The sequence below is a fragment of the Lepeophtheirus salmonis genome, chromosome 7, assembly GCF_016086655.4.
Source record: "Lepeophtheirus salmonis chromosome 7, UVic_Lsal_1.4, whole genome shotgun sequence".
Lineage (NCBI taxonomy): Eukaryota > Metazoa > Arthropoda > Copepoda > Siphonostomatoida > Caligidae > Lepeophtheirus > Lepeophtheirus salmonis.
The window spans coordinates 15,969,100-15,983,870 of NC_052137.2; the positions used below are offsets into that span (position 1 = coordinate 15,969,100).

Consider the following 14,771-nt stretch of genomic DNA (forward strand, 5'->3'; position numbering starts at 1 on the left):
AATTTTGCAGTATATTCCTAATAGACATGGAGGAGTTAAGGGCTTTCTTGGGTTACATTTTAACTTGAGGACGAATATCCTTCCGAGAAGCAACTATTATTAGTATTCTATTTCCTTTCTCTTTGTGGAATAGTAAAATTTGTTAGCTCGAAAACAGGACAGCCTAAACTAGATATTTATTCAGATATTTGTCAGGAGGATCTCTCAAGGGACTAAGTCTATATACGTACCTCTTAAATACAACAATACTTGAGGCTGATTTGTATGTACAGAGTATATAAAACTGTTTAGAAAGGCAGGGGGAATCGTTTGTTTGTCCATGTAAACATTCACACCGTGATATGATTCTACATTTTTTATAAGTACATATATACTCAAGCCTAGGCTTAGTTGTTATTTATTTCTTTTCTTGTTTTCGGTGAAGCTCTCATAAACTTTATCTATTATTATTATAAAAGGTATTGATCCTATCAAAAAATCATCTGTAGCGAAAATGTACTTATATATGTAGAGTAAATATTTAAATAATTTCCTGATCAATTTATTAGGAGATGAAATGTAGCTGTCGATATTTTATTTATTGTACATTACACGCAACTCTACTCATTCCTTAGACGTTTATAAGTTTATTCTTTTTTTCTAATAAATAATAATATTATTATTAACCCTAGCCACATACCTATAGATAGACTTACTTCTACTTATCTTAATTAAAGACTCCCTCCTCCCCCCCTCCCTCTATTCATTCTCATTCAGGAAGATTATTAATTAAATACAAAAACTGTAAAACACCTTCTTTTCTTTCTTTTTGTAGTTATTATTTGATTTATGAACCAAGAAAAACAACAACTTTTAATAAACAAAATAGTTTCTGAAGAAGACATTGAAACAAGGCATTTATGTTTTTACTTGATAGACATACTAATATCTATAATTTTATTTTTGCACCTAACACAGTGGGACGTTCTTTGTTATGCATAAATATACATGAAAATGGAAGACTTTGCTCTTTTTGCAAGATTTTTTATTTTTCGAAGCTGGTATCACTATTTTTTTACTCTTATAAAGAGAAAATATACCAAGTAAGTCATGGAAATTAGGACAACTTTTCAATTATCTAATTTTAAAGGTTTTTTAGAGTAATTCTGAGTGGATTCACCCTTGCCGGGAAGGATGGCATTCAGGGGGTGTTAAAAGGTTATACATCATTTGTAGAAAGTCTCCTCACTACTAACTTCTCAATGATAATTCATGGATGCCTTGAAGGTGGCGATGTTAGTGTGGTGGATGGTGCATTCCCTTGACTCCAAGTGCTGCCACAATGTAAAATCAAGTGGCTTTATGTCAGGGTTGTAGAGGGGCCACATCGTCTTAGGACAGAAGTTATCATTCCAACTGTTTCCTGACCACCACTGACGGTTTGTGTCTTAAAGATTTCTCTTGATTCTCACGACTGGCAAGCCTTTGCTTGACTGTGTTCCTGGACTCTTTGAGTCCTTCATAAATATTAATTGGAGTTATTCCTCCCTGAAGAGGTGCAAAGAGCTTGATACGACTGTATCTTTCTGTACTCATTTTTATTGTGAGAGTGACGTGCAATACAGAAAGACAAACACCGACTAAGTAAATTTCCAACTTAATTTTAAGCTTTAAACTTAGTTTGCACAATCAAGAGTTATAATAATAACGGGAGTGTCCTTATTCACATACAAAACCAGCAAGTAAAATAAAAATCACAAGCCCGTGAAAGACGAAGAGTCATACCATGGATAATTTACGTGGTTTGTAAGTGTAATTCCATCTTGGAATCAGATTAGCATGGATGAGCTCTACATCAGAGTTTTAATAAAATCCAATTTTTTATTGGGGTTAGTCAAAAATTTAAGGTTTACAATATTGGCAGGTCAATGCTTTTATAGAATTGATTGCAATTTTTGATATAATACAATTTATATGTGTCAGTACATCATAATCATTAGGTATAGTACATGTATACCGAACAACATTAAGAAGATGTACGTCAAATTCATACTCAACAAGGTATATAAAATACAGATCAATGATTTATGTTCTCAACTAAATAAGTCCTTCTTCAAACACTATTGAATGTATATAATTGTACTAATGGATTGTTATTTTTATATTCAAGTGATTTAAGAGTGTGCTTTATTACATATAGTTTGAAAATCACTTTATGCTTATGGGCAAATAACGTCAAGATTGTTACAAATGCACTATCATATTAATGAGAATTATTTGGATGGTTTTTTTTTTTTTTTTTTTTTTTTCAGAAATAATAAAAGTAAAGTCCAAATTGGAAGGGAATATATAAAAATGCCTACTCATACATGCTCCAAGCCCCTCCTCCTTCAATGCAACATTGTACTTTTGAAGCAACAACAAAAAATCCCGCAGTAAAGTTTTTTTAGTTATGTACGGTGTGCATCTATAGTATACATATATATTTCAAAATGATTCCGGATGAAGATTTTCTAATATTACAGATATAAATGTACCGAAAAGTTATTATTAAAAAACTTTTACTGAACAACAACTCCAAAACGACTTTTTTTTTTTTTTGTATGAGTTGTAATGGAATTGAATCAAAGTTACTTCTGAGCAATAAATAAATATATATATATATTTATTAGTGAATGAGTTTTTATTTTATTATAATTAAAGAAAATATTAAGTTAATGAAAATAAAAAGGTTTCAAATTGCGACTTGCTACTTTTGTGACACACATGATTGGTTTTTGATAATAAAAACTTATTTGAATAATACTTTGTAATCATTTAATTACATAACATATATTTTTCATTCTGTATCGTCATGGAAGTTGAGTTATAAATCGAAAGGGATGAATGAGTAATCCTGGAGTGTAAACTACAAAAAGAGTATTAGTAATAAAAATAGAATACAATTCATTGCTCGTCTAGATACATATATATATATATATAAATAAAACTAGAATAGGGACTTGGTAAAACGCAAAACTTTAGTCTTAAATAAAATTGAGTTATGTGTATCAATTTGTGCTAAAGCTGGGATTTATTATGCACTTTTTACATTTTGTTCCACCTTGGAACGTCTGGCGTCCAAGGTCCTTCCGTGGATCAAATCCATAGTCGGCAACTCTCCTTGGGATTTTCAACAAGATGGAGCACCCGCCCACGCTTCCAAGAAAGCTCAAGAATGGTTCAAGGACAACATGAACTTTTGGCCCAAGGACTACTGGCCCCCTCAGAGCCCAGATCTGAACCCACTAGACTTTTCTATCTAGGCACACGTGGACACCAAGGCCTGCAAAAAACGACACAAGAACATAAATGCCTTAAAGGCTGCTGTCAACAAGGCCTGGGCCTCCATGGACGCCGATTACATCCAGCAAGTCTGTGGCAGCTTCAGACGTCGCCTGACCAGTGTCATTGAGTCAAATGGTGGCTACATTGATTAAATTTGATCACAAACTATTTTATTATTCTAAAAATGTATGAATAAATTGTTTCTCAAGTCATTCGAAATGTCATTATTGTCCGCGATATGTTCTGAACAAAAATCGGTAAATAATTCTGCACGGCCCGGTATATAGCTTTAAATGTTAAATATATGTTCTTTTTAGAATGGCATTATTCTATTATAATAATTAATTTTTATCTGCAATGTGGAAGTAAGATAATAAAGTAATGTAATAACATTTTTTAATACATTTTAGTGTAATATCAATGAATACTTGAGCAACAAGGAAGGAAGGCTGCCGAGGGTAACTACATAAAGAGATACAAATAAAAAAGGGAGGATTAATATAAAAGTGTTTATTCAGTATTGCCTTTGTAGATGGCCACTGGTCAGTTTAGTGTAGTGTAAATTAATATCTTGGCAGCTTGGTCCTCTAATTTATTAATAAAATAGATTAATCTCCTGGTATATGGACCAACACCACCCATTGTTCCTTTGAATTAATGTATTTTCATTTGAATATTCTAGCCACACACATCCAGCCTTGAAATTAATGTTCAGAGATAGTGTCCTTTTATGAAGAGGATCACATGCCTTACTTGGTGGATATCACCTCCAATTATGGAAGGCGCATTCACTGTAGAGATTAATTTTAACATCAAGGTCTGTGACAATGACTTTGACCATCGTGCAACATCGCTCATTGCTCAATAACAATTATCAATAATATCATTCGGAGTCTATCCTCTGTTCCTTAATTAAAACTTTTTAAAAACACATTAACAAATATTTCATTGATTTGAGTTCTTTAGTGTCCTTGGCAAACAAATTTCGCATCTCTATTACACTAACCTGATAGTAACTTTATTTATGAGACTAAATTCCTGCTGTACGCTTTGTATGGACTATTAATTACGATACATCCTAAACACTTCAAGCCTTACTCCCAAGTTGTTTAATACTTGTGAATAATTTATGCATGGGAAAAAATCAATATCATTACAATTTCAAAACTTATTGAGTCTGAATTTACTAAATTGTTTATCACCATATTGAAATGTTACAATTCTCAAGACGTAGGATTAAATACAATTTTTTATGTATCATGATAATGCCTTATATATGATTTATTTGTCTATTTAGTTACTTTTAATCAATTTTTAGTGAACTGAATAAACTGTTTTACTTATAAATGTTTTGTTTTAAATTTACTTGATTTTTCTTTTTTACAATGTGCGGAATTGAAAAATTGAAGCCAGGACTTTATGTAATGCACACGACCTAATCAAAAGCAGATGGATACTAATTTTTACAGATTATTTGCAAAATTATGATTTTTTCAAAAAATATATTATGTTAATCCTAAAGGATATTCCAAAAAGAGGTGTTATGTTGATATTAAAAAAAAAGTCATTTCTCGAGATAAATGATCGGATATTTATTTCAATGTTAAGAGAAAGGTATGTCATTAATAAAGGAAAACAATATAAAAGCTACTTTGCGATTTGGTGAAGGATTTAAAAAAAAAAAAGGATACGGTCCTATAAGCGTAGTTGTGGCTGCCATTTTTCTGATATTGTTTTCCTTTATTAATGGCAGACTCTTTACATTGAAATAAACATCTGGTCATTTATCTCAAAAAAGTCCATTTTTCTTTTAATATCAAAATAACACCGGCGTATTTCAAGGATTTTAATTGATATCTAAGGGTGCAAACTGGATTGAATATTTCTTAAAATGCTAGAAAATCTAAAAGATGTAATTATTATAATTGCTTCACACAATGTCATTAAAAACGCTATATTTTTGTGTATCTTTTTATCCAATTCACTAACTGTGCTACACGAAAATAATGTTATCCAACAGAGGGTTAAAAAATTATCATTTTAATAGATTCAGTTGTTCGAATTCTACCAATATTTCAGAGTTTTAGCTCTATTGGATGTAATCTTTCTTAATTTTATTGTTAATAGCACTATAAATACACATAATGATAGGCATTCAATCAATACATGTCTGAAAAAAAAAAAAAAATTTAACTAACCTAAAAACTATTTTTTCTTTCGTTATAAAGCATATAGTTGATGAACCTTTTAAGTTCCTAATGGAACTTCATTTTATATATGTATGTAGTTGTATAAAAATCAAAATCGATCACACTTTATATATGCGTTCATATATTGTATTAATGGGACTCTATCCATTTCAGTACTTTATTTGTAATATTTATACTTTTTTTGTCAATATGTAAATTGTAGATATAATATCTTTTTGTAAAAATAAATTAAGCTATTTTTTTTTTGTTGTTCATTGAATGTCTTTCTATTTATAATGAAATAAACATCCGATCATTTACGGCAAACAATTAGAAGCAATATGTTTATTAATTTACCACTCTATATAAGTATGGATTTTTCAAACTATATGCAGCATTTATATATAAATTTTTGTTCATTTGTCGTCTACCGTACTTTACTTAATATTTTATAAAAAAAGAAAAGTATAAATTATTCACTAGGGCGCTGCAATACTCAAAAGTCTAGCTTGAATGGAGCTGTCTGTTCAAATGAAAATTACGGCATTTAAGAAAAGGTAAGTATCTCGTCAGTGATAAGGTTTTCATTCTAAATTTGAATTTCAAATGTTTTTATGCTCCTCAAAGTTACTCAGAATTAACTTTTAGTACTATTCAATATTTTTTATAGTTTTATTTCATTTAGAAATTAGTTAGTTAAAAAATTAACATCTCACCAGTAAGGTAAGTAGAGTGATATACAAGAATATATTTTTAGATCGGAAATACCTGACTGTTCACAAAATTTTAGAGACAATTTGAAAGATTCTCTATTTTATACGACAATGTGAATATGACATTTCCTGATAGCATTTCTAAAAATAACAAGTGCATTGAATGAGTTGATCTTTTGGATGCAATAACCGCTGTCTATACAGGGAGAATATATGAGGAAAAGAGTGGTGGCGTATATTTAAGGATGTCAGTAATGCTTCTGCTGTTGAAGCCTGACGGCTCATGAAGGTTAAGAGAAATTTATATTTGTCTTTTTTATAGTTTATTCGTCATAAGAACTCGGTTCCATCTATATTTCAGGGAAGCAGATAGCAAAAGCTTGAAAAGCGACAATGATCTTTCCCTTATTAGGTCTACCAGTCAGTTAAGACGTTGCAAAAGTCCAATGCGTAAGGAAAAGGCGAAATTGTGGTGTTTCAGATGCAATATTGGGCAACATCCGCATTGCTTCTATATTTATTACAAATAATAGCAATTACACTAAATCTGTTTATGTAAATACAAAACAAATTAATGTAAATTAGTAGATATATTTTTTAAAGATCTCTACCAATAATTTAATAATAAATATGTCTCCCAATCATATCAATATTCCAACATCAAAATGCTACTGATACTGGTCATAAGTTAATCCATAAACTGCTTTTTATTAGAATCCCTGATATATTTGGTGATTTTTTTATCAGCAAAACTATCTTATTTGAGTCATATATATATAAACTGTCTCCTCAAATTTTTTCTAAGTCTTCTAAATAAATTTTGGTTGTAATAGGTTAACTTTTTACGTTAATCACAATGTTGCAAAATTGTGATAAATTTACAGATTTTTTTATATATGATAAAACGTCTTCTGTAGAAAACATTTTTATATAGGCATAGTAATATAATTTAGTATAAAAATAATCGTAGGATTCATAAAATAAAACATAATCACCAAGCATAATCAAATAAGTCGTAATACCATTTTGTATTCAATCCATTGAGTTTGGTTATCTCATTAATCATTAATGAAATAATTTGAGAAACACTACAGTGGATTGTTCTTATTGCCAATGCAAAATTATTCTTCATCCACCAATGTTTGAGAAGGTTATAGTAGTTTCAAGTGTCTGCAACTTCTTTTTGTATTGTGAATTTTGAAATAAAAAATAATTTATTATTTTATCAAGGGACTTTCTATCCCTGAATAGTCGAGGATTATTATAGCCAACATTTTAGGGTGTTAATGAGTTTTTCAAACACGTTCTCTTAAATTGTTCGTATTCAATTTAATCTATAGAGTAAAATACTGCTTTGATAATTAAATTTTTAAGTTTATCGAGTATATAGAAACAATTAATAATATAAATTATCGTATTTTATCTCATAAGATAGTAAATAATCTCGCTCTATCTCAGACAACTATTCATTTTAACTTGCCTTCATAAAGATTTTAGTCTCTCAAAATTATATGACCGATGGTAACCAAGAATTATTTGACCATACAAAAATGAGAGAATGAGATTTGCCAATCTCATCTTAAAGTCATTTAGGATAAATTTACAATCCTACCTGGCTCAAATAATTACGATTGGGGTACCGTCAGCATCATATAGAACACTAGAGACAAAAAAAAAATGGGTGCCAAGGAGTAGGAGTGGCTATAAATTTTGAGTCAAAATAATGTAATTATAGTGTGTTTTGTTTCCTAAAGGTCAGTAATGTCTGGGAGGGAGTCACAAAGAGACTAAAAGAAGCAACCTTTCATAAAGGTTTCAGCAAAAGTTAAAATCAATTAATCAAGGTTTTTGGAAGAGAGGATAATTATATCGAAAAACAATTTATATACATATTCAAATTAATAAATTATTTATCAATCCTCGTACTTCAATCGTACGGAAATTATTTTTAACAGTTGTTTATATATCTAGTTCATATATTTAACTTATATATCTTTGACAAATCAAAATAAAAGGTTGTATTTTTAATAAAAACAATGTTGGTGACAAAAGGAACAGGGACTGGATAGAGAATGCTTAATATAAATAAACACATATAAAGAGCACACGTTTTTGAAATGATTCTTCCCCTTAAAGAACGGAGAAGTTTGTATATATTTATGGTGATACTTATACGAATATAAAGCTTTCCTCTTTATTGTATCAAATTTTTGTCCAAATTAGAAATGACAAGTCCCTTGGGAGGAAAAAAATAACAACAAAACATAAAAACAAACAAACTTAAAAATGATGCAAGAGAGAAGAAAAACCTGTTTTTTTTTTTTTTTTGCTGTCTTGTCTTCTTGATATATTTATATGTAACAGAGAAATATATATTCAATTCTAAATCATATGAACCTTGTTAAAAAATATATACATCCTATCAAAAAATGAAAGGCTAAAATAAAAGAAAGCCTTGGTAAAAATTGAACAACCATGTAGGTAAATGGATACTTTTCAAAAAGAAAAAAAAAACTTTCAATCCTTACTTACAATAGATGTAGTAATTTTAAAAATGGTGGTCATTTAAAAAAATAAAATAAACCATGTTTATTAAAGGATTTCATTTAAAGGATTTTCCCAAGAACTACAAAAGACTCAAATATTTATTTTATTTTATTTGTAATTCTACAAAAGATTTGTATTTCAATTTCTTCTCTTCCTTTTTAAGTTTGCACATACTATTCAGACTGAATTTTGAAGAAAAGTACATACATATTTTGAGAAACTCGGGTTGAATACTTTTTTTTTACTATTTTCAATAAGAAGAATAAGATGAAGAAAAGATTCTGATGATTCCATCCTTTTGTCAGTCCACAATAGAATTTTTTTTTTTACATTGAGTTCAACGTATTACATTTTATATTCTATTTTCAATATAGAAAATTAAGAAATATACTTACAAGTATGAGTATTCAGGCCCCAAATGTGGATATGTGGACTGTCAACACAAAAGCAAGCTAATATGATTTTTCTCAAACTTTGAAAAATTATTTTTTTTTTTTTTAAAATCTAAATACATATTATAAAACTTATATCCAGGCTCCTTCTTATTTTTAGGTTTAATGGGAACAATGTAGAGCTGAATGCTTTACATATGCGTCTTGTGAACAAAAAAGTTAGCTAAAATGATTAATTTTTTTAAAATGTCTTGTGAATTACATTTGCATTCTTCGATAAGTTATCATAAATGTCTATCAAAATATTATTGGCATTAACTTTTTGGAAGCGTCGTAAAATATAACTTAAAGTAGCTAAATTTTATTGTCATAATAAATTGATAGATTTTATGTGACCATATCAGAGACAACATCAGTTTTAAAAATAGATAAAAGTTTTTATCTGTTGCTTTTTTTTGGGTATTTTAGCTCGTCCTACAAATTTGAATACATGGATTACAAACGACACTAATATCCCTATGAAATATCGAGAAATATCTATAGTGTGTTATAACAAAATTTGGCTCTTCAGATTTCCGAATTATCCCGTCATATTTTATGACAAAACTGCGCCAGGCTTTTGTTTGTCGTAACTTATATATATATATATGTTTCACTTAGTAGCCAAAACACTACCATGGAGTCTACAAAAGAAGATTTCCAGCCATTTACAATCTCAGAAGCATAACGCAGGTCTGGATGTTAGCAATGACGACGTCCCAAAAAATGCTAGAGACTGTTCAAGAGGCTGCCAGCATGACTACTCCCTCTTCCACACATCCGAAACGAAAAAGGGTTCCTTCAGGAGAATTTCAACAACTGGTTTCAAAGGACATTAGGCCTCTAACCTTGCGTGACTTTATTTGATGGAATATTTAGTCTGGAACTACCTTGGGTCAAAGGTCAATAGAACCAAGAAGTTTCTGATCGACTCCATCGTTCTAAAATGTAAAAATTTTATATTGGGCTCTAGTTTTTAGGGCCTGTACACGATTCAATACCCAAATCGAGGCATTATTGAGGCAAAAGGAGGCTACATTGAGTAACATATTAATATTTTTAATTATTGTATTGCTGTTTAGTTTTTGTTTCATGAATAAATCTTACAAAATGAGCGTTTTATCTTAATTAACATTAGATGTCATTTAAATGTTATTTGTCTTGAGTCTATTGATAAATAACAAATATACAAATATTTGTAAAGTAAATAATACACAGACACAGCAAATGTCTAACATGGATTAATAAATCATAACCCTGTTTTCTTACAAGTAATGAAAATTAATAGAAAACGAATTTCAAGATTCGAAAAAAATAATTTACTTTAAGGGAAATATGTAACTAATGATTGAAATTTTCTTATTGACATACACACAAGCCATGAAAAAAATATTGAACTTTATAGACAGACGTTATTGAAAAACTTTTGAATTAAAATGACAATGGAAAAAAAAATCTTTTTTTATTATTTCCAAAATATATTTTATTGCTGAATTTATTTATATACTTATTCTATGCTCCTAAGTACAAAAATAATTCGTTTCCTTGAGACAATAGTATTTAGCTGCCATACTTTTCAATTTTTTTCATTGTTTGACTTTTTTTCTTATTCAATCAGGACTGTGTCAATAGAGCTTTTACAAAATGAATACTTTATAATTGTAAATATATTTAAACTTTTTTCAGTTTGTAGCCTTTTAAAAACGGTTCTCAAATGTTTCAATCAATGATTGAAAGAAAGATTTTCTTTTATTTGAAGTACTTGATTATAATATATGTTATGTAGGTAAAACAAATAAAATATATTTCAGAATACTTTTCCTATTTTTTTTTTTAATTAAGATTTGAATATATATTTTTTGCAAAAATTTTTTTTTTCCCTTTTGTAACTGAAATCATTTTTTTTTTTTTAATTCATTATATTATAGATAACATTATGAACTAGAATAGGCACATAGTAGAGCCCAAAACTTTTCCCTAAAATGAAATTAAGTTATTTATTTAAATTAGTTCTAAAGATATGTTCGATTTTACGTTTTGTGTTGCCTTGACTTTGAGCTTTCAAAAATTAGTAGTCTCTTACTTTGACCATATATAATCTTTGCACAAATTTAATCAAAATCGATCTGTATATTTTGCTATAATCATGGTGACAAACAAACAGACTTAAATACAGAACCTCCCCGAAACTTTGTTTTTCATTTACGCATCACAACTAGTATTTGATTGGTCTAAAAAAAAATAATTCAATTTGTCCAAGGATATCAACTGTTGAAGTTTTACCATATGTTCTAGTCAACACAAATATTAAGGGAAAATTCAATTTCACAGAGATTCAAGGAGAGTATAACTGATAAGGTTATATTCGTTCGTAGTAACGAACATAGAACCTGACTGAAATAGCAACAAAAGTTCAATATTTTAAACTAAGTAAAACAAATGCTATGAGTCCTTTCAGGAAAAGAAGTAATTATTATTTTGAGGTGGAGAGAGAAAACACGGCTCACTTTTTGAAGTAAACAAATATGGAGTTTATTTTTCTTTCAGTGGTTTTAATTAGTTTTCATAAGTATGATTTAAACTACAAAAAAAAAATACAACATATAAATTTGAATTTTATATTAATTTATACAAATCAATAGTGTTGTGCAAGTCCTTATTTAGTACTGAAGATCCAGTCCCGTTCAGATCATTCTCAGTCCGACCAAGTTCAGTCCTGCATATTAGTCTTAAAAACTTATAAAGTCACTCAAATTTAATTCTTCTTCTATTGATCAGTTCTAATACTGACGATCCAAAGGACCTGTCCCAAAGGCTTATAGGACAAAAGGCTACCTACCATATATATTTTTTTTTAAATTTTTCATTTACCTTTTATCAGTCGAGGTTGAGAGTGGATAAACAAGTTAATCATTAAAAAACAAATTAATTCTCTGTTTAGTGGGAAGAAACAAAAAAATAATTACAAGCTCGTAATGGAAGAATAAACAGGAAAATAAGGAAAGAAGAAATTTAAAATTACATGAATCCTATGTTCTTTACATGCCGTCAACTAAAATTCTCAATAAAAATTTGTACTTAATTTTATTATTTTAAAATAAAAATAAGCCCTTTTGAAAGCTAAATTGTAAGCTAGAGTTTAGGTTCTAATCGTTGAGTACAAGTTTTTATTTCATTCTTTATATATATTGTCAATTCAACCTTTTTAAGTATTAAATGTCTGACTAAAATGTTATATAATGCCTTAATGAAATTTAGTTCAAAAAAATTTCATTAATAGCTGTGATCATTAATTATAAGTTATAACAAGATTCACAATAAGGTGTTGAATTAATTTTATGTCTGTTTAGCCATATAACACTCTTTTATTCAGTCCTAACTAGGACGTTTAGGAACAACTAATCGTTCATAGGACTATTTCATGTGTGAAAAAGATTGAACCGATTAGACAAAAGACAGATAGGGGAAGAAGATTGACTAGAAACGCAGTTCAAGGACCCATTCAACCTTAAGCTGAGATGTATCTATGAGTAAAATGACCCAAGCAATTTGTCACATCGTAGATACCAGAAGATATGCTAATAAAAATTAAAACATCTCATTTTGAATAAAAGTCATTATATTATACGCAATGCATAGAAAACATTTTTAGATAAAAAATATATCTGCATAGATTTTTATTTGACACTCTTTTTCTCATTAACATGATTTGTAAAATATATATTTTAGATTAGAACGAGGCTTCAAAATTTAATAATTTTTCAAAAAAATATTATTTATATATAAAAATTAAAATTTGATTTAAAATTATGTTTCAAAAAAATATTATGCTTCTAAATTATGTTGAATATATAATATACATTCAACATTTCATAATAATGATCAACTGTTTCATTTTTTAAATGAGTTATGCTTTCTACTTATTAATTGGATTTTTAAACACATATATCTATATTGTAACATATGAAAAATACATTTGTATGAATTGTATAAGGCTTATTCACATATACATAATAATAAAAGATGAGACATTAAACTGAACGTATAAAAACATTCAAAAGTAACACTTTTCCAAAGCAAATTTATCTGACCATTTTTTATGGGCCATTTAAAAACTATATTTTGTGAAGGAAGAAGTATTCCCCACTGTTTCGAGCATATAATAATACGTAAATATATATTTCGACTACAAATGATATATGGAACAATAAAATACTAGATAATTAGCATCTTCCTCTTGTAGATAAAAATAATATATATTATGGCCAAAGTACCCTGGTCGTCTGCAACTATTAATGGGCCAATAAAAGATTATTAAGAGGAACTGGAGCCAGAAAATAAAATAATATAGTATGTAGTCAACCATTTTGTAGCAATGATAAATTATAAGTTATCACAAGTCTTACCTATAACAGTCAAATTGACTCGTGAATTCCGTGTAGGAGCAGAGTGAAAGTCTACTCGACATCGATAAATCCCCTGATCCTGTCTTAAAACATTCCGGAGTAGAAGAAAACTTTTCCCTATGTACTTTTTTGGAGGAATAGTGGACTCAACTCGTGAATTAACTTCCGGCCTTCTTCGACGACTATTGGTGAACTGTATCTTAAAGTTAGCACGTGAGCCAAGTACATGGTCATCAGACCAATGACGTGAGTTCTCAGAGCGAGTTCCTCGAAGATCATAGCTGAAAAAAAAAAGAATTTTATTAGTTTATATTTAGGATAGTCACTCGATATATTCCCTTTCACCTTCAAAGGAGTAAGGGATTCTATGAGATATAGTCTGCATTTTTAAATTATAATTTATAAACTGTTTGACTATTGACAACGTTTAATTTTTGTCATATTATTGCATTCTGTACATAATATCATGTGCTAAAAATATGTCGGTAGGACGGTGGTACCATAGTAGTTAGGTATCTAGAATATTGCATACAAGGGGTTCCAAGATTTTTTTGGGTTTTTCATATGGGCAATACCATGTTTAATTACTACAAACTATAAGCTTTATATAATTAAGTATAATGATCCAAAATTGAGTTGTTCATCATTTTCTATTAAATTATTAGAAAAAGTGGGACCAAGTGTAATCATGAAAATTGTGCATATTTTGGTCATTTAAATAAAACAAAAAAAAATGAAATTGAACAAGGTAAATCTACTAATTCGAAGAATGTTTTGGAGAAGAGCAGCTTGGATGTGAGGGTATATCATTCGATCAGCTACAAACAGTTGTGACCAGATGGAGAAGGAAATAAACAAGGACGTTTCGAAGAATTACACAGATGTCGTTCCTCAAATCTACTCTGAGTCCGACAAGGACTTGCAATTATAATTCTGCAACAAAGCTTTAACTTTATTCTAGGTCTTTTATCAGCACACATGAACGTTCAATTACATTTTGAATATAATTGAATGTAGAAGGAAATAAAGTTCAATACGCGGGAGTTAAGGATAATGAAAACAGCTAACAAAACAGAAAATGTAATTTTCTGTTAACTAATTAAAAAAATGCAGCAGCTAGGAAATACACACGATTTGCAACACTACCCTCATGCTCTAAAAAATGGAACAGCATACTTG

The 14,771-nt window shown here is 29.1% G+C and overlaps 1 protein-coding gene across 1 annotated transcript in view; it reads right to left on the reverse strand.

Moving 5' to 3' along the window:
- LOC121121663 (protein turtle) overlaps nt 1–14,771 on the reverse strand; it is a 403,438-nt gene that overhangs the window by 173,592 nt on the left and 215,075 nt on the right. The window contains exon 4 of the mRNA XM_071889943.1: nt 13,593–13,873. Coding sequence (XP_071746044.1) covers nt 13,593–13,873 — 281 coding nt within the window. The remainder of the gene's footprint in view (nt 1–13,592; nt 13,874–14,771) is intronic.